Source organism: Nerophis lumbriciformis, linkage group LG27 (assembly GCF_033978685.3).
Source record: "Nerophis lumbriciformis linkage group LG27, RoL_Nlum_v2.1, whole genome shotgun sequence".
Classification (NCBI taxonomy): Eukaryota; Metazoa; Chordata; class Actinopteri; order Syngnathiformes; family Syngnathidae; genus Nerophis; species Nerophis lumbriciformis.
Window position 1 is genome coordinate 6,601,729 of NC_084574.2, and position 21,797 is coordinate 6,623,525.

The following is a 21,797-nucleotide window of genomic DNA, read 5'->3' on the forward strand; positions in this document are numbered from 1 at the left end:
GAGCGTCAGACTTGGTGTGCACTTCTTCTGGACGCTACAGTACATTGAAAATACACGCAACCCTAACTCAAAATGCCAGACATTTGAGGCATTTAAGAAACTCCGCCCTGACAGCTCTGCAAAAGAGGACATGTCCGGTGAAAAGAGGACGTATGGTCAGTCTATCCTAGCCCGTTAGCTGCTAGCATGCCGTGTGTTGTGCCTCAGTGTGCATTGTTTACACAACGTGCGTTACGCTACTTAATATGTCCGTGTGGAAACTCGTTCGGTACACCTCCGAACCGAACCGGAACCCCCGTACTGAAACGGTTCAATACAAATACACGTACCGTTACACCCCTATGCAGTGTCAATACATGTAGCAAGTGAGCCATACACTCACTGAGGTGTCCTCTTTCCATCACTGTTTTATATATCGAAACACAAACGTTGTGTCATAGAGTGTTGGTAGCATATTTGTCTCGAATCACGATATGTTCACGCATAATTTGAAGGAATGATGAAATTGCATTATTGCAGGTTGCAACAATACAACTAAAGAAGTGAAGTGAATTATATTTATATAGCGCTTTTCTCTAGTGACCCAAAGCGCATTACATAGTGAAACCCAATATCTAAGTTACATCTTTTAACCAGTGTGGGTGGTCCCGAATTCGGAGGTCTCTAGGTTGGCAAGTATGAGATAATCACACTTCTCCACAATCAGGTGCATGGTCCGGAGTTACACGAGTGCTGCCGGTATTGGGTGAGCTGCGGTTTAGTGAAGGGAAAACCTAAATTTCAACCATTACTTCGGACGATCCCGACCTGGGCTGCATGGCAGTTTTACAACCTGATAACAACCGCAAACACACCTCCATGATGAAAGTGAAGTGAATTATATTTATATAGCGCTTTTCTCTAGTGACTCAAAGCGCTTTACATAGTGAAACCCAATATCTAAGTCACATTTAAACCAGTGTGGGTGGCACTGGGAGCAGGTGTGTAAAGTGTCTTGCCCAAGTTCACAACGGCAGTAACTAGGACGGCGGGAGCGGGGATCGAACTTGGAACCCTCAGCCGCTCCACCAACCGAGCTATACCGTCCCGAAGGCCGCATTTGGGATGGGAAGTTAAAGTTAAGTTAAAGTACCAATGATTGCCTCACACACACACACACACACACACACACTAGGTGTGGTGTAATGTGTCCTCTGCATTTGACCCATCCCCTTGATCACCCCCTGGGAGGTGAGGGGAGCAGTGGGCAGCAGCGGCACCGCGCCCGGGAATCATTTTTGGTGATTTAACCCCCAATTCCAACCCTTGATGCTGAGTGCCAAGCAGGGAGGTAATGACTCCCATTTTTATAGTCTTTGGACACTCTAACCACTAGGCCACTGAGTAGGTAACCATGATTTTGAACCACGCTTTTCCCACCCTGTTGAGTTAAAAGCGATTTTCCAACAAGTTTTTAGACATCCTGGTTGTCGCACATGGGATTATCTGATTGCGGGATGCCGTGTTGTTGCACTGTGACGGTGCACACCAGTGACGTGCAGTCACTAGAGGCAGGTGAGGCGGGGCCTCACCTGCCATCATGGAAAGAAAAAAATGTAAAAAGAAAAAAAATTAATTAAATTATTATATGTATGCAGTGGGCAGCACGGTGGAAGAGGGGTTAGTGCATCTGCCTCACAATACGAAGGTCCTGAGTAGTCTTGGGTTCAATCCCGGGCTCGGGATCTTTCTGTGTGGAGTTTGTATGCCCTACCCGTGACTGCGTGGGTTCCCTCCGGGTACTCCGGCTTCCTCCCACCTCCAAAGACATGCACCTGGGGATAGGTTGATTGGCAACACTAAATTGGCCCTAGTGTGTGGATGTGAGTGTGAATGTTGTCTGTCTATCTGTGTTGGCCCTGCGATGAGGTGGCGACTTGTCCAGGGTGTACCCCGCCCTCCGCCCGATTGTAGCTGAGATAGGCTCCAGCGCCCCCCGCGACCCCAAAGGGAATAAGCGGTAGAAAATGGATGGATGGATGGCTATGTATGCAGTGATTATACTATAAAGTTATTTTCCATTTAACTTCACCAGTTTTAGATTATTTTTATTCAAAATCGCTGAATTTTCACATTTGCCGTTCAAATACTGAGAAGAGACGGTGCGGTGAACAGCAGCCAGTTGAGGCACGTCACTCAGTGCCTCAACATGGTTTGCGGACTCGGCTAACTGCTGGCCTGCTGTGCAGTGAGACCGTATTGCTATATGAACTATATTATACATTTCCATAGTTTAGTTAGCTGAGGTATATAATGTACAGTGTATTTTGTCAACAACTGTATGTGTGTAACGTATTTCTTGTGCTGAGCGATCATAAAACGGCTGCAAAAGACGCACTGGCTGAGGCTCCAGTAATCCCGCCTCCTGCACCCCCGCCGTAGAATTGTTATATCAACTAAAGCCCACACTTAAACTTTCCACGTGCAAGATTGAATCTATTTAAAAAAGTTATTTCATAAGAAGCCAAAAAGTGCAAACACAATAATGTTCGTGTTGGAGGAGTTGTGAATGACTGCAGGGCCACAATTAGGTACACCTGCAGACTGCAGGTGTATCTAATTCACAACTCCTCCAACACGAACATTATTGTTTTTGCACTTTTTGGCTTCTTATTAAATAACTTTTGTAACCTATTTTCATGGGCTTTCCTCTTTGTGATGTTAAGTTCCTGTTATGCGCTGTTATACAGTATATACCTTGAGCTCTTATTTTGAAGGCGCCAAGAGCGGAAGTGATGACATGTTGTAGTGGAGCGGAGGTTTTTGAAAGAAGGTAAATAAAGTGGTCCTCGTGTAAACTGGAGCCTCCGTGTTTGTTATTTTGTAGTTTCATACAGTATAGGCGACATTTATAAACCCTCGGTTACACTTTTTTAAATAGATTCAATCTTGCACGTGGAAAATTGAAGTGAGGGCTTTAGTTGATATAACACTCCCGTCAGGGGGTTCATTAATCCAGCACAACAGCGGCGAATGGACTTTATTTATAAGTAAAGGTAAGACCATAATAACGTTTTTTTTAATTAAATGTGCTTTTTTGTGTGCTACAGTTTGTATGTGTAAAGTTAAAGTTAAGTTAAAGTAGCAATGATTGTCACACACACACTAGGTGTAATGAAATTTGTCCTCTGCATTTGACCCATCCCCATGATCACCCCCTGGGAGGTGAGGGGAGCAGTGGGCAGCAGCGGCGCCGCGCCCGGGAATAATCTTTGGTGATTTAACCCCCAATTCCAACCCTTGATGCTGCGTGCCAAGCAGGGAAGAATGCTGGTATGAGCTTTTAAACATAACCCGTTAACTGCTGCCAATCAAATGGTGAATAAGATACTCTTTAGGGTTCATATGTTTGTAAATCTGACTGTGATGAAGTCAGTGCCTCACCAGCCATCAACCTCACCGCACGTCACTGATGCACAGTGTTTCACCCTCGCTGGTTATGTGTGGCAGAAAAATGACCAATAGGATTTCTGTGTCAAAAAGCCTCCTCGTCTTTTCAATGCTCACTTGTGTGATGACAGTTCCACCCAGAGCAGATGTTTTGCCCCTTTGATAGTATAAAAACATTTTATATTACTACATTTTCGTCGTCCGCTCCCTGTATGATCAGTGTCAGAGCTTGGTCCGCATTGCCGGCGGTAAGTCGGACACGTTTCCAGTGAGGGTTGGACTCCGCCAAGGCTGCCCTTTGTCACCCATTCTGTTCATAACTTTTATGGACAGAATTTCTAGGCGCAGTCAAGGTGTTGAGGGGATCCGGTTTGGTGGCTGCAGGATTAGGTCTCTGCTTTTTGCGGATGATGTGGTCCTGATGGCTTCATCTGGCCAGGATCTTCAGCTCTCGCTGGATCGGTTCGCAGCCGAGTGTGAAGCGACTAGGATGAGAATCAGCACCTTCAAGTCCGAGTCCATGGTTCTCGCCCGGAAAAGGGTGGAGTGCCATCTCCAGGTTGGGGAGGAGATCTTACCCCAAGTGGAGGAGTTTAAGTACCTTGGAGTCTTGTTCACGAATGAGGGAAGAGTGGATCGTGAGATCGACAAGCGGATCGGTGCGGCATCTTCAGTAATGCGGACGCTGTATCGATCCGTTGTGGTGAAGAAGGAGCTGAGCCGGAAGGCAAAGCTCTCAATTTACCCGTCCATCTACGTTCCCATCCTCACCTATGGTCATGAGCTTTGGGTTATGACCGAAAGGACAAGATCACGGGTACAAGCGGCCCAAATGAGTTTGGCTCTCCCTTAGAGATAGGGTGAGAAGCTCTGTCATCCGGGGGGAGCTCAAAGTAAAGCCGCTGCTCCTCCACATCGAGAGGAGCCAGATGAGGTGGTTCGGGCATCTGGTCAGGATGCCACCCGAACGCCTCCCTAGGGAGGTGTTTAGGGCACGTCCGACCGGTAGGAGGCCACGGGGAAGACCCAGGACACGTTGGGAAGACTATGTCTCCCGGCTGGCCTGGGAACGCCTCGGGATCCCCCGGGAGGAGCTGGACGAAGTGGCTGGGGAGAGGGAAGTCTGGGCTTCCCTGCTTAGGCTGCTGCCCCCGTGACCCGACTTCGGATAAGCGGAAGAAGATGGATGGATGGATTGATGGATACATTTTCGTCGTCTGAACTGTCAGACTGAACAATATGTCAGCAGCGATTTAAGTCCAAGCGGCAAAATAAGTTTTGAGCGACTACAACGTTCTCTCCTGAACCTCTGTGACCTGATCAAAGAGCCGAGGGCTTGCAGGATGATCTCTAACGAAAGGTAGCACATGAAAGGAAGCAAGCTTTTGTGCCATCGCCCATGAACAGACATGCAAGGGGACATTAATGTATGCCGCCTTTGCCAGGACCTCCTCCTCTTGCGGCGGGTGACTAGGGAGCCACCACGTCTTCTTATCAAGGTGACAACTCCCAGGCTGCTGGGCTAAATTACTCCCAACATGGTTATGTGCAGCCGGCAGCCCCTCCTGTCCTTTTCTGCAGCTTCCTTCTGATTGGATGTGACATGCCAGGAAGACAAAAGAGCTGGCTAATTCAAAGTAACAAACTTCCCAGGACAAAGCATACATGCAGCACAAGGGAGCAGCAGCCTCTCACTTTGTCCTTTATTTGCCTTTAATGAAGCCCACATAACTCACCTCAAATGTTAAGGTCCAAGTTATTTGACAAACTCCTTGCCACAATTCAAGGTGTTTCATCACACATTGTTAGTTAATTGAGGAGCTCTACGTTGTAGATTAGACCGAATGGCCTCCATGTGCCTGTATGCACTCCGTGTAATGTTTGGGCACCCATCTATTTTCTACCGCTTGTCCCTTTTGGGGTGTTACACTGTAGAACAGTGGTCCCCAACCACTGGTCCGTGGATCGATTGGTACCGGGCCGCACAAAAAATAAAAATAACGTTATTTTTGTATCCATCCATCCATCCATCTTCTTCTGCTTATCCGAGGTCGGGTCGCGGGGGCAGCAGCTTAAGCAGGGATGCCCAGACTTCCCTCTCCCCAGCCACTTCGTCCAGCTCCTCCCGGGGGATCCCGAGGCGTTCCCAGGCCAGCCGGGAGAGATAGTCTTCCCAGCGTGTCCTGGGTCTTCCCCGTGGCCTCCTACCGGTCGGACGTGCCCGAAACACCTTCCTAGGGAGGCGTTCGGGTGGCATCCTGACCAGATGCCCGAACCACCTCATCTGGCTCCTCTCCATGTGGAGGAGCAGCGGCTTTACTTTGAGCTCCCCCCGAATGACAGAGCTTCTCACCCTATCTCTAAGGGAGAGCCCCGCCACTCGGCGGAGGAAACTCATTTCGGCCGCTTGTACCCGTGATCTTGTCCTTTCGGTCATGACCCAAAGCTCATGACCATAGGTGAGGATGGGAACGTAGATCGACCGGTAAATCGAGAGCTTTGCCTTCCGGCTCAGCTCCTTCTTCACCACAACGGATCGATACAGCGTCCGCATTACTGAAGACGTTATTTTTTATTTTTTTATTAAATCAACATAAAAAAACACAAGATACACTTACAATTAGTGCACCAACCCAAAAAACCTCCTTCCCCAATTTACACTCATTCACACTCATTCGCACAAAAGGGTTGTTTCTTTCTGTTATTAATATTCTGGTTCCTACATTATATATCAATATATATCAATACAGTCTGCAGGGATACAGTCCGTAAGCACACATGATTGTATTTTTGTATGAAAAAAAAAAAAAAAAAAAAAAATACCATACCACCCCCACCTGACTGTGTTACAAGGCCTTTCCTTTTAACAACACTCAGTAAATGTTTGGGAACTGAGGAGACACATTTTTTAAGCTTTCCAGGTGGAATTATTTCCCATTCTTGCTTGATGTACAGTTTAAAGGGGAACATTATCACAATTTCAGAAGGGAAAAAACCATTAAAAATCAGTTCTCATTTTTCGAAGTTTTTTTCAAAATTTTACCCATCACGCAATATCCCTAAAAAAAAAGCTTCAAAGTGCCTGATTTTAACCATCGTTATAAACACCCGTCCATTTTCCTGTGACGTCACATAGTGATGCCAATACAAACAAACATGGCGCATAGAACAGCAAGCTATAGCGACATTAGCTCGGATTTCAGCGGCTTAAGCAATTCAACAGATTACCGTATTTTCCGCACCATAAGGCGCCCTGGGTTATAAGCCGCGCCTTCAATGAACGGCATATTTCAAAACTTTGTCCACCTATAAGCCGCCCCGTGTTGTAAGCCGCATCTAACTGCGCTAAAGGAATGTCAAAAAAACAGTCAGATAGGTCAGTCAAACTTTAATAATATATTAAAACCAGCGTGATGTGGGCGCGCATGGAGTCGTATATCAACATGGACGGAGCTGCGTGAAAAAAGCCACCCGGCCTCTTCGCGTAAACTTAAACTTACCTTAACCACTCGCTCATCTTTTCTTCATCCATCCCTTCGAGTTAGCTTTTATGATGACGCCGGCTGGAAAGGTCTCTTTTGGCAAGGTCTTCCTTTTGAATATCACCATGGGTGGAAGTTTCTGGCCATTAGCATGGCAAGCTAGAACCACAGTGAAGGATGACTTCTCATTCCCTGTGGTGCGAATATTCACCGTACGTGCTCCCGTTGTATCCACAGTGCGGTTCACAGGAATATCAGTTGCTGTGAAATAGTAATCCGTGTGCGGATGGAGAGATTGCGTCTTTTCATGAACCGGATCCCTGTCGCTTAGTAGGAGCCATTTTGTGGTCTTTACAGATGTAAACACACAAAGGAAATGAAACGTACGGTAATATCCGCGCGCTTTTTCTTCTTCTACGCGGGCGGGTGGTTGCTTACAGTAGAAGAAGAAGCGCTTCCTGTTCTATGGGGGCGGGTGCTTACCTTGGCGGTTGCTTGCGTAAAAGAAGAAGCGCTTCCTGTTCTACCGGGAAAAAAGATGGCGGCTGTTTACCGAAGTTGCGAGACCGAAACTTTATGAAAATGAATCTTAATATTTATCCATATATAAAGCGCACCGGGTTATAAGGCGCACTGTCAGCTTTTGAGAAAATTTGTGGTTTTTAGGTGCGCCTTATAGTGCGGAAAATACGGTACGCATGTATTGAAACGGATGGTTGTAGTGTGGAGGCAGGTAGCGAAAACCAAATTGAAGAAGAAACTGAAGCTATTGAGCCATATCGGTTTGAACCGTATGCAAGCAAAACCGACGAAAACGACACGACAGCCAGCGACACGGGAGAAAGCGAGGACGAATTCGGCGATCGCCTTCTAACCAACGATTGGTATGTGTTTGTTTGGCATTAAAGGAAACTAACAACTATGAACTAGGTTTACAGCATATGAAATACATTTGGCAACAACATGCACTTTGAGAGTGCAGACAGCCCAATTTTCATCAATTAATATATTCTGTAGACATACCCTCATCCGCTCTTTTTTCCTGAAAGCTGATCTGTCCAGTCCAGTTGGAAATGCATCTGCTTTGAGTGTCGCAGGATATCCACACATTCTTGCCATCTCTGTCGTAGCATAGCTTTCGTCGGTAAAGTGTGCGGAACAAACGTCCAATTTCTTGCCACTTTCGCATCTTTGGACCACTGGTGCAACTTGAATCCGTCCCTGTTGGTGTTGTTACACCCTCCGACAACACACCGACGAGGCATGATGTCTCCAAGGTACGGAAAACAGTCGAAAAAACGGAAAATAACAGAGCTGATTTGACTCGGTGTTTGAGAAAATGGCGTATTGCTTCCCGTTGTGACGTCATCGCTCCGAGAGAGAATAATAAAAAGGCGTTTAATTCGCCAAAATTCACCCATTTAGAGTTCGGAAATCGGTTAAAAAAATATATGGTCTTTTTTCTGCAACATCAAGGTATATATTGACGCTTACATAGGTCTGGTGATAATGTTCCCCTTTAAGTTCAACAGTCCAGGGTATCTGTTATCGTATTTAGCGCTTCATAATGCGCCACACATTTTCAATCGGGGACAGGTCTGGACTACAGGCAGGCCAATCTTGTACCCGCATTCTTTTACTACGCAGCCACGCTGTTGTAACACGTGCAGAATGTGGCTTGGCATTGTCTTGCTGAAATAAGCAGGGGCGTCCATGAAAAAGACGTTGCTTGGATGGCAACATATGTTGCTCCAAAACCTGTATGTACCTTTCAGCATTAATGGCGCCTTCACAGATGTGTAAGTTACCCATGTCTTGGGCACTAATACACCCCCATACCATCACACATGCTGGCTTTTCAACTTTGTGCCTATAACAATCCCGATGGTTCCTTTCCTCTTTGGTCCGGAGGACACAACGTCCACAGTTTCCAAAAACAATTTGAAATGTGGACTCGTCAGACCACAGAACACTTTTCCACTTTGCATCAGTCCATCTTAGATGAGCTCAGGCCCAGCGAAACCGGCTGCGTTTCTGGGTGTTGTTGATAAATGGCTTTCGCTTTGCATAGTAGAGTTTTAACTTGCACTTACAGATGTAGCGACGAACTGTAGTTACTGACAGTGGTTTTCTGAACTGTTCCTGAGCCCATGTGGTGATATCCTTTACACACTGATGTTGCTTTTTGATGCAGTACCGCCTGAGGGATTGAAGGTCACAGGCATTGCCGCTTACGTGCAGTGATTTCTCCAGATTCTCTGAACCCTTTGATGATATTACGGACCGTAGATGGTGAAATCCCTAAGTTCCTTGCAATAGCTGGTTGAGAAATGTTGTTCTTAAACAATTTGCTCACGCATTTGTGGACAAAGTGGTGACCCTCGCCCCATCCTTGTTTGTGAATGACTGAGCATTTCATGGAATCTACTTTGATACCCAATCATAGCACCCACCTGTTCCCAATTAGCCTGTTCACCTGTGGGATGTTCCAAATAAGTGTTTGATGATCATTCCTCAACTTTCTCAGTCTTTTTTGCCACTAGTGCCAGCTTTTTTGAAACATGTTGCAGGCGTCAAATTCCAAATGAGCTAATATTTGCAAACAATAACAAAGTTTACCAGTTCGAATGTTAAGTATCTTGTCTTTGCAGTCTATTCAGTTGAATATAAGTTGAAAAGGATTTGCAAATCATTGTATTCTGTTTTTATTTACCATTTACACAACGTGACAACTTCACTGGTGTGGGGTTTTGTATTCAAAATCCAAGTAAAACATCTGGGAAAGTAACAATGCCCAAATTCACAGTGTGCCTGTATGCACTCCCTACAATATCTGGGCATGCCCCTGCAAAACCGTTCTTAAATAGGGTTTGTCTTGCCAATTGCTTCTACTTTTCACCTATTTTCTGTCTTGTTACACTCTAATGATTACGTGTTTCCTTTATTTCTTTTTTTAAGTCAAGGCTGATAGTGAAGTTCTCTGTGCATATAAGCTGTCCATTGGGGGAATCCTCATGGACTACAAAGCAGTGCTGCCCAGGGCTGTACAGTCTTCACCAGGGATTCAAGTCCTTCTCGCATTTGTTTAGGTTCCCTTGAAAGAAGCTGCGTGTTGTTTGCTTTTTAAAAAAAATTTTTTTTTACATTGTTTCCCCCATGTCCTTGTGGACTAGGGATGATGTTTGATAAGAAATCATCGAGTTCGAGCCCATTATCGAATCCTCTTATCGATTCTCTTATCGAATCCAGATAGGTTGTTGTATATGGAAAAAAAACAACACAATATTTGGTTTAACAAAAGCTCACTTGTATTTTATAAGAAAAAAATAAAATTAAATAAATAAATGTTGACTGTTACCCCCCTAAAAAAAATTAAAAAAATAAATATTGACTGTTGTTACCCAAAGTATATTAAGCGGGATTTTTCAGAAAAACAAATGTATACAGTAACACAAAAACAACCTGTCTCTGTGATCACTATAGGTCAGGGGTCGGCAACCTTTACCAGTCAAAGAGCCATTTTTGACCAGTTTCACAAATTATAGAAAACAATGGGAGCCGCAAACATTTTTGAAAATTTAAATGACATAACACTGCATATAAAACATTTTTTTTGCTTTGTGCTATGTATAAACCAGGGGTCTCAGACACGCTGCCCACATCTTTATATGGAATTTTTAACTCCAACCACAACTTGCTCAACAACCACACAGGTTACACTGACGGTGGCGGTATAAAAAAAAACTTTAACACTCTTACCAATAATGCGCCACACTGTGAACCCACACCAAACAAGAATGACAAACACATTTCGGGAGAACATCTGCACCGTAACACAACATAAACACAACAGGACAAATACCCAGAATCCCATGCAGCCCTAACTCTTCCGGGATACATTATACACCCCTGCCACCAAACCCCGCCCACCTCAACCGACGCACAGAGGAGGGGGGGGGCGGGGTTTGCTGGTAGCAGGGGTGTATAATGTAGCCCGGAAGAGTCAGGGCTGCATGGGATTCTGGGTGTTTGTTCTGTTGTGTTTATGTAGTGTTAAGGTGCCGATGTTCTCCCGAAATGTGTTTGTCATTCTTGTTTGGTTTTTGGTTCAAAGTGTGGCGCATTATTAGTAAGAGTGTTAAAGTTGTTTTATATGATCATCATCAGTGTAACCTGTGTGGCTGTTGACCAAGTATGCCTTGCTATCACGTACGTGTGCAAGCAGAAGATATATATTGTATAACAAGTGCTGGGCTGGCACGCTGTCAATGCAGATTGTAGAGGGCGCCAACTGTTGTACCATCATGGCACGCCCTTATTATAGCTTTAAGGGTGAAAATCGGTGAAAATTAATCCCGGGAATTTCCTGCGAGAGGCACTGAAATCCGGAAGTCTCACGGGAAAATTGGGGGGTTCAGCAAGTAAGCTGCTGAGCCGCATCAGAGTGATCAAAGAGCCGCATGCGGCTCCGGAGCCGCGGGTTGCCGACCCCTGCTATAGGTGTATAAATAATAATAGTGTTAAATAAAATCAGTCCCTTGGGCACAAAACTGAAAATAATACAGCTCTCCAATAAGTGCACTTCTGCTGCTATTGGAACATACTAACTACAAACACTATGACACTAAGAACACCACAGTCATCAAACAACAATTCTTCCAAAAAATTATTTCGATGGTGGAAATACACGACTGGCATTTTAAGTCCTCAAAACATCCATTGAAACAGTGCACAAAAATTGTTTTTCAATAAACATCTTAGTATCAAATTTAACCGCTTTCCACCTTAATATTGAGTTACATAAACAAGTTAAACAGTTTACTTACAGACTTATCTATTCCAAGGCTTGTAAGAGCTAACACAACTTGTCTACTTCTCAATTGTCTCATGAACTTAACTGACGTCGCCAACCCGGAAGTGCCCAAACTAATGACGCGTTGTATCTTCATATCGCCACAAGGTGTCAGTAAGAGTCTACAATCAAATGGGCATAACATTGCCGTCCCACAGGGATTCGTTCCCAGGGATTCGAATAAAGAACCAACTCTTTTTCTTTACTATAGAGCAGGGGTGCTCACACTTTTTCTGCAGGCAAGCTACTTTTCAATTGATCAAGTCGTGGGGATCTACCTCATTCATATATATAATTTATATTTACTTATTTATGAAATATATGGATGGATGGATGGATGGAAATATATGTTTTTGTTAATAAGTTAAAGGTGTTTAATGATAATGCAAGCATGTTTAACACATATAGTTAATATTGTTAATAAATTAAAGGTGTTTAATGATAATACAAGAATGTTTAATACATATAGTTAATATTGTTAATAAATTAAAGGTGCTTAATGATAATACAAGCATGTTTAATACATATAGTTAATATTGTTAACAAGTTAAAGGTGCTTAATGATAATACAAGCATGTTTAATACATATAGTTAATATTATTAATAAGTTAAAGGTGTTTAAAGATAATACAAGCATGTTTAGCACATATAGTTAATATTGTTAACAAGTTAAAGGTGTTTAATGATCATACAAGCATGTTTAACACATATAGTTAATATTGTTAATAAGTTAAAGGTGTTTAAAGATAATGCAAGCATGTTTAACACATATAGTTAATATTGTTAACAAGTTAAAGGTGTTTAAAGATAATGCAAGCATGTTTAACACATATAGTTAATATTGTTAATAAGTTAAAGGTGTTTAAAGATAATACAAGCATGTTTAACACATATAGATTTCTTTCTTTCATGAAGACAAGAATATAAGTTGGTGTATTACCTGATTCTGATTACTTGCATTGATTGGAATCAGACAGTGGTGCTGATAACGTCCGCATTTTCGAATGGAGGAGAAAAAAAGTCCTCCTTTCTGTCCAATACCACATGAAAGTGGTTGGTTTTTGGCATCTTATTTGTCCAGCTTCCGTACTCCTTTGTATACACTTTACACGAAATACATTGTCGGCAAACTCCGTAGCTTGCTAGCATGTGCACGCCAGCTTTCTGAGACTCTTATTTTGTTAGCGCAACTGTGCAGTCGGTCTTTGGAGTTTTGACGACAGGTACGGCGCCAGAGTCTGTTGAAATAAAGTGTTTCTCGCCTTCCTGTCGGTCATTTTAATGAGCTGGCAGCAGCCAGCGTCATCTCAGAAGACCCTCGGGTGCCGTGAATGTCAATCAAGTGACGAAAGTGACGTCATAGTGAAGATTTATGATCGCTCATTTTTAGGACTATTTTTTTAATGCCTGGCTGGTGATCGACTGACACACCCTCCGAGATCGACCGGTAGCTCGCGATCGACGTAATGAGCACCCCTGCTATAGAGGCTTCAATAACGGGAACCGGTTCTCAAAAAGGGATTTGAGTCCATGGAATCGGTTCTTTTCTTATCGAACAACCGGGAGAACCGGTTTCGAACATCATCTCTATTGTGGACTTTTTAAAATAAACACTTTTTCTTTTATTTCGGATGGCTGCGGCCGAGAGTCTGTGATAAACCAGCACTGCTTGACTTCAGCCTGACTGACAGGAACAATAAAAATGTGCCTTACGAAGGAAATTCGAGCTTTAGTGATGCTAATTGATTTAACGCAGCCCCTTTTTATCACCCTATTGATCGAGCCGCCCGAGTTTGACGCACCGTGTCACAACAACCTTTTGTTCTCCTTGTGCAGAGCTGCTCGGCAAAGTGGTGGAGGAGCGCCGGGTCAAAAGAAGCACTCCGAAAAAGCCCTCCGTTTCTTCGGAGCGATTGGAAGAGTCCTTCAAAAAGGTACAGCGCCATGCCATCGTTAAGTGTTCTCTGTCACCACCAGATAAAAGACATAACTGCTGCACAATGGCGCTCAGTAAATTAGCTTATGTTCTGTCTGGAATGATTTGAAAATGTACTCATTTTGGTCAGTGCCTCATCATGTCATGTTTTTTTCCCTCCCCTCCCCTACCTAATGCATTAGGTAAATTGGTGGCTTATTTGAACAATTATCAGCTGTTAATCAAATTTTAAAAAGCTACCTCAGTTTATCTCCACCCGTCTGCTTTTTGGCACCCTCTCTTTTACGGATGGGGAGAGCAGGACCCCGCTAAAAATGCCCCGAGGCTCAAACCCAGCAGGCATTAACTGACTCCTTGAAGGAGCTAACAAAAAGGACTTAAGTATTCCTGGGTAATGTCCACAGTTGTGTTTTTAACAAGATGAGCCTTTTAAATATCCATGCAGCCTTTGCATGGACAGTACATAAGTACACTATATTGCCTTGACTCACATATGAACTTGAAGTGCCATCCCATTCCTATCCCATAGGGTTCAATATGATGTGGGTCCACCTTTTGCAGCTATTACAGCTTCAACTCTTCTGGGAAGGCTGTCCACAAGGTTGCGGAGTGTGTTTATAGGAGTTTTCCACCATTCTTCCAAAAGTGCATTGGTGAGGTCTCGGGGTGTAACGGTACACAAAAATTTATGTTCGGTACGTACCTCGGTTTAGAGGTCACGATTCGGTTCATTTTCGGTACAGTAAGAAAACAACAAAATATACATTTTTGGGTTATTTACTCACTGGATCGGTTCGCAGCTGAGTGTGAAGCGACTGGGATGAGAATCAGCACCTCCAAGTCCGAGTCCATGGTTCTCGCCCGGAAAAGGGTGGAGTGCCATCTCCGGGTTGGGGAGGAGATCTTGCCCCAAGTGGAGGAGTTCAAGTACCTCGGAGTCTTGTTCACGAGTGAGGGAAGAGTGGATCGTGAGATCGACAGGCGGATCGGTGCGGCGTCTTCAGTAATGCGGACGCTGTATCGATCCGTTGTGGTGAAGGAGGAGCTGAGCCGGAAGGCAAAGCTCTCAATTTACCGGTCGATCTACGTTCCCATCCTCACCTATGGTCATGAGCTTTGGGTTATGACCGAAAGGACAAGATTACGGGTACAAGCGGCCGAAATGAGTTTCCTCCGCCGGGTGGCGGGGCTCTCCCTTAGAGATAGGGTGAGAAGCTCTGCCATCCGGGAGGAGCTCAAAGTAAAGCCGCTGCTCCTCCACATCGAGAGGAGCCAGATGAGGTGGTTCGGGCATCTGGTCAGGATGCCACCCGAGCGCCTCCCTAGGGAGGTGTTTAGGGCACGTCCGACCGGTAGGAGGCCACGGGGAAGACCCAGGACACGTTGGGAAGACTATGTCTCCCGGCTAGCCTGGGAACGCCTCGGGATCCCCCGGGAGGAGCTGGATGAAGTGGCTGGGGAGAGGGAAGTCTGGGCTTCCCTGCTTAGGCTGCTGCCCCCGCGACCCGACCTCGGATAAGCGGAAGAAGATGGATGGATGGATGGGTTATTTATTTACCAAATTTGCAAAATCTTCCACCAAAAATATTTTTCTTAGTGGAATATTTGATGTGAAGTAATGGGAACCTTGGATAGGTCAATAATTCATAATAACATTGATTTTGATTCATTATTATGTTTTGAGCAATGACAGTTTGAAAGAAAAAAAAACAGCTTTGTTTTATTAGTCAACATTGCAACTTTTCCTAAATTACATTTAACCTTTAAGCTTTTTTTATTTCACTTTTGTTATGTTTTTGTTTATTTCAATAGTGTTTTTAGAATGTGCCGTGGGCCTTTAAAACATTAGTTGTGGGCCGCAAATGGCCTCCGGGGCACACTTTTGACACCCCTGCTATAGATAATAAAACATTGGGTGTTCAAGTTGATTCACTGCAATTAAAGCATGTCAAAAAAGTTGATGATGCAAAGAAATATGGGCATATAGCACTGAGGCTACAAATCCTTGATTCCTTCAGATCCAGCAGCTGGAGAAAAGGATGATGTCCCTTGAGGGGGAGACGGAGCGGCTGAGGGAAGAGAAACAGCAGCTCCTTGAGGCCAATGAAGACTTGGCCCACGACTGCCGCAGACTCCAAGCCTCGCGGGATCACCTGCAAGACCTCAACTCCCAGGCCCTGGCCCAGTGGGAACGGCATCGCGGCGAGATCGTGGCTCTGGAAGCCCGGCTGGCCGCCTCTCGAAAAGAGTCCTCCGAGCTCCGTCGTCAGCTGCTGAAGCTGAGGCAGGAGTTGGGCATTCTCCGTGCGGCCCGCGACTTCTACAGGAACCGAACGGCGGGAGCCTCGCGAGCCGGCGGGATCGCCGGCGGTATTAGCGGCAAAGCTAAGTTGAAAACAATTAAGCTCAGGGGTTCCAGCCGCCGAATTGTCATCCCCAATCAAGCCATCAGCTGGCGAGGCCGCAGCCCGAGTCCCTCTAAGGACGAGTGGGAGGACATGAGCGGCGAGAGGTAATGATACACGCACACACTCACTGCTTCCCCGACCTCATTATTTTTAGGTGTTTAGAATGGGCTGGCGATGACATCTGGGGGTGCCACGTAACATCGAGGGGACATTGTGCATATGCAAAGCGAAGAGGTGATTGAATTCCATCCTCTTGTCTAGTTGGTATTCAGGAACCCAAAGAAGAAGGAATGATAGAGAGGCAGCGGAATGAGGGTGGAGGGGGAGATGTCAGATCCCGTGAAATGTCCTGGGACGCCGCGCTCTGAGCTTATTGACTGAAATTTGCATGCAAAATTAGCCATGTCTGTGTACAAAGTTGAAGCGGTGCCAGAAAAGCCCAGGGATGAGGCTTTGGAGGAGAAGGGGGGGCCGCCCCAAGTCTTGATACCTTTCAGCGGTGCCGTTTTCACCCGCTCGCAATAACGCGGGCCTGGAATTGACGGCTTGGCAGTTTGATTTAATATAGCGGTCCTTTGCATATTCACTAACATCCCCCTCTTGACAGCGCTAAGGATCCCCCTGCAAGCACTAACCCACCCACCGCATGTGCGCCGCGCCTCGCCCCGCGTGTCGTTGCGTTGCTTGTCTTGTGTCCTGTCAATTCGCAAAACGTGCCTTCGCCTCTCTTTTATTTCTGCCAGCCACAGGCACGCACACACAATCCTCTCCTCGCCTTTAATTCAGTCGGATAAATTTTGAATGACCCTACTCGGCTCCGTACCAGATGTCTACAAGCTGTTTAACAGCCTCTAAATTAAGACCCATCGACAGTAATTATTTCATGTATGTTTTATGCAAAAAAGCCACTGAGCCGTTTATTGAGTGATGGTCGGAATGATTTGATTCCAAACACTCGCAGCTATTGCTGATATTTATCCCTCCCCCCCCCCATCTCTCTACTTCCTTCCGTCCTTCTTCCTTCACCAACTAATTCATCACACCGTAATCCACCCCGGCCCACTGGAGGCCGTTTAGCAGGGACTGGGTGCAACTATGCCCGGCTTTCCTAATGCTCTCCAGGTGGCTAATAAGCAGCCGTCTAATAGACACTTCACCTGCGAGGAGGATCTAAGTGGATTTGAGAAGACGGAGGTCTAAACTGAGATGTTGTCTTATTTAAGGCACCTGTCAACTCATTTGTTACAGTAAAGCCTTCCACACCTTCTCCTCTCGCCTGGGCCTTTCTCCTCAATATGTCAAGTAATGCAGGGTTTTTTTTTCTTCCCCTGCTTAAAGAAGTTTGGCCTGAAACGTGCCAAATGAAGACGTCCGACCTGTTAAAAAAATGCTGACGGGTCTTTGTTTTCATCCGCTGGCTCTCGCTCCGATATTCTCTCAAGTTTGAAACAGCTGGAGGCAGCTGACTGTTTGGACCGCATCAGCAATTTAGTTGTTCGAGGTTAGAATCAGGTCAGAACATTGTGCTATTGAAAAAGGGCCGACATAATTACTGTATTAATCAATCAATCAATCAATGTTTATTTATATAACCCTAAATCACAAGTGTCTCAAAGGGCTGCACAAGCCGAAAGCAATGGATTTCGAGTGGGTCTGACATAATATTGTGAAAGTCCAGTCCATAGTGGATCTAACATAATAGTGAGAGTCCAGTCCATAGTGGATCTAACATAATAGTGAGAGTCCAGTCCATAGTGGATCTAACATAATAGTGAGAGTCCAGTCCATAGTGGGTCTAACATAATAGTGTGAAAGTCCAGTCCATAGTGGATCTAACATAATAGTTTGAGAGTCCAGTCCATAGTGGATCTAACATAATAGTGAGAGTCCAGTTCATAGTAGATCTAACATAATAGTGAGAGTCCAGTCCATAGTGGATCTAACATAATAGTGATAGTCCAGTCCATAGTGGATCTAACATAATAGTGAGAGTCCAGTCCATAGAGGATCTAACATAATAGTGAGAGTCCAGTCCATAGTGGATGGTAAATGGTAAATGGGTCGTACTTGTATAGCGCTTTTCTACCTTTTTAAGGAACTCAAAGCGCTTTGACACTATTTTCCACATTCACCCATTCACACACTGATGGCGGGAGCTGCCATGCACGGCGCTAACCAGTCCCATCAGGAGCAAGGGTGAAGTGTCTTGCTCAAGGACACAACGGACGTGACTAGGATGGTAGAAGGTGGGGATTGAACCAGTAACCCTCAGATTGCTGGCACGGCCACTCTCCCAACTTCGCCACGCCGTCCCCCCTGGATCTAACATAATAGTGAGAGTCCAGTCCATAGTGGATCTAACATAATAGTGTGAGAGTCCAGTCCATAGTGGATCTAACTTAATAGTGTGAGAGTCCAGTCCATAGTGGATCTAACATAATAGTGTGAGAGTCCAGTCCATAGTGGATCTAACATAATAGTGTGAGAGTCCAGTCCATAGTGGATCTAACATAATAGTGTGAGAGTCCAGTCCATAGTGGATCTAACATAACAGTGAGAGTCCAGTCCATAGTGGATCTAACATAATAGTGAGAGTGCAGTCCATAGTGGATCTAACATAATAATGAGAGTCCAGTCCATAGTGGATCTAACATATTAGTGAGAGTCCAGTCCATAGTGGATCTAACATAATAGTGAGAGTCCAGTCCATAGTGGATCTAACATAATAGTGAGAGTCCAGTCCATAGTGGATCTAACATAATAGTGAGAGTCCAGTTCATAGTAGATCTAACATAATAGTGAGAGTCCAGTCCATAGTGGATCTAACATAATAGTGAGAGTCCAGTTCATAGTAGATCTAACATAATAGTGAGAGTCCAGTTCATAGTAGATCTAACATAATAGTGAGAGTCCAGTCCATAGTGGATCTAGCATAATAGTGAGAGTCCAGTCCATAGTGGATCTAACATAATAGTGAGAGTCCAGTTCATAGTAGATCTAACATAATAGTGAGAGTCCAGTCCATAGTGGATCTGCTACGGATCCTGCTGGCTGTCCAGAGTCGGGACCCGGGGTGGACCGCTCGCCTGTGCATTGGCTGGGAACATCTCTGCGCTGCTGACCCGTCTCCGCTCGGGATGGTGTCCTGCTGGCCCCACTATGGACTGGACTCTTACTATTATGTTGGATCCACTATGGACTGGACTCTCACAATATTATGTCAGACCCACTCGACATCCATTGCTTTCGGTCTCCCCTAGAGGGGGGGGGGTTACCCACATATGCGGTCCTCTCCAAGGTTTCTCATAGTCATTCACATCGACGTCCCACTGGGGTGAGTTTTTCCTTGCCCTTATGTGGGCTCTGTACCGAGGATGTCGTTGTGGCTTGTGCAGCCCTTTGAGACACTTGTGATTTAGGGCTATATAAATAAACATTCATTGAAAAATAAACATTGGTTGATCTAACATAATAGTGAGAGTCCAGTCCATAGTGGATCTAACATAATAGTGAGAGTCCAGTCCATAGTGGATCTAACATAATAGTGAGAGTCCAGTCCATAGTGGATCTAACATAATAGTGAGAGTGAAGTCCATAGTGGATCTAACATAATAGTGAGAGTCCAGTCCATAGTGGATCTAACATAATAGTGAGAGTCCAGTCCATAGTGGATCTAACATAATAGTGAGAGTCCAGTCCATAGTGCATCTAGCATAATATTGTGAGAGTCCAGTCCATAGTGGATCTAACATAATAGTGAGAGTCCAGTCCATAGTGGATCTAACATAATAGTGAGAGTGCAGTCCATAGTAGATCTAACATAATAGTGAGAGTCCAGTCCATAGTGCATCTAGCATAATATTGTGAGAGTCCAGTCCATAGTGGATCTAACATAATAGTGAGAGTCCAGTCCATAGTGGATCTAACATAATAGTGAGAGTGAAGTCCATAGTGGATCTAACATAATAGTGAGAGTCCAGTCCATAGTGGATCTAACATAATAGTGAGAGTCCAGTCCATAGTGGATCTAACATAATAGTGAGAGTCCAGTCCATAGTGCATCTAGCATAATATTGTGAGAGTCCAGTCCATAGTGGATCTAACATAATAGTGAGAGTCCAGTCCATAGTGGATCTAACATAATAGTGAGAGTGCAGTCCATAGTAGATCTAACATAATAGTGAGAGTCCAGTCCATAGTGCATCTAGCATAATATTGTGAGAGTCCAGTCCATAGTGGATCTAACATAATAGTGAGAGTCCAGTCCATAGTGGATCTAACATAATAGTGAGAGTGCAGTCCATAGTAGATCTAACATAATAGTGAGAGTCCAGTCCATAGTGCATCTAGCATAATATTGTGAGAGTCCAGTCCATAGTGGATCTAACATAATAGTGAGAGTCCAGTCCATAGTGGATCTAACATAATAGTGAGAGTGAAGTCCATAGTGGATCTAACATAATAGTGAGAGTCCAGTCCATAGTGGATCTAACATAATAGTGAGAGTGCAGTCCATAGTAGATCTAACATAATAGTGAGAGTGCAGTCCATAGTAGATCTAACATAATAGTGAGAGTCCAGTCCATAGTGCATCTAGCATAATATTGTGAGAGTCCAGTCCATAGTGGATCTAACATAATAGTGAGAGTCCAGTCCATAGTGGATCTAACATAATAGTGAGAGTCCAGTCTATAGTGCATCTAGCATAATATTGTGAGAGTCCAGTCCATAGTGGATCTAACATAATAGTGAGAGTCCAGTCCATAGTGGATCTAACATAATAGTGAGAGTGCAGTCCATAGTAGATCTAACATAATAGTGAGAGTCCAGTCCATAGTGCATCTAGCATAATATTGTGAGACTCCAGTCCATAGTGGATCTAACATAATAGTGAGAGTCCAGTCCATAGTGGATCTAACATAATAGTGAGAGTGAAGTCCATAGTGGATCTAACATAATAGTGAGAGTCCAGTCCATAGTGGATCTAACATAATAGTGAGAGTCCAGTCCATAGTGGATCTAACATAATAGTGAGAGTCCAGTCCATAGTGGATCTAACATAATAGTGAGAGTCCAGTCCATAGTGCATCTAGCATAATATTGTGAGAGTCCAGTCCATAGTGGATCTAACATAATAGTGAGAGTCCAGTCCATAGTGGATCTAACATAATAGTGAGAGTGCAGTCCATAGTAGATCTAACATAATAGTGAGAGTCCAGTCCATAGTGCATCTAGCATAATATTGTGAGAGTCCAGTCCATAGTGGATCTAACATAATAGTGAGAGTGCAGTCCATAGTGGATCTAACATAATAGTGAGAGTCCAGTCCATAGTGGGTCTAACATAATAGTGTGAAAGTCCAGTCCATAGTGGATCTAACATACTAGTGTGCGAGTCCAGTCCATAGTGGATCTAACATAATAGTGAGAGTCCAGTCCATAGTGGATCTAACATAATAGTGAGAGTCCATTCCATAGTGGATCTAACATAATAGTGAGAGAGTCCAGTCCATAGTGGATCTAACATAATAGTGAGAGTCCAGTCAATGGTGGATCTAACATAATAGTGAGAGTCCAGTCCATAGTGGATCTAGCATAATATTGTGAAAGTTCAGTCCATAGTGGATCTAACATAATAGTGAGAGTGCAGTCCATAGTGGATCTAACATAATAGTGAGAGTCCAGTCCATA

The 21,797-nt window shown here is 44.5% G+C and overlaps 1 protein-coding gene across 3 annotated transcripts in view; it reads left to right on the forward strand.

Annotated features, from left to right (window-relative positions):
• Positions 1-21,797, forward strand: part of cntln (centlein, centrosomal protein) — a 432,451-nt gene that overhangs the window by 209,664 nt on the left and 200,990 nt on the right. For all 3 annotated transcript variants that reach the window (XM_061922942.1, XM_061922945.1, XM_061922943.1), the window contains 2 exons: positions 13,600-13,697; positions 15,718-16,211. In XM_061922942.1, coding sequence (XP_061778926.1) covers positions 13,600-13,697; positions 15,718-16,211 — 592 coding nt within the window. The remainder of the gene's footprint in view (positions 1-13,599; positions 13,698-15,717; positions 16,212-21,797) is intronic.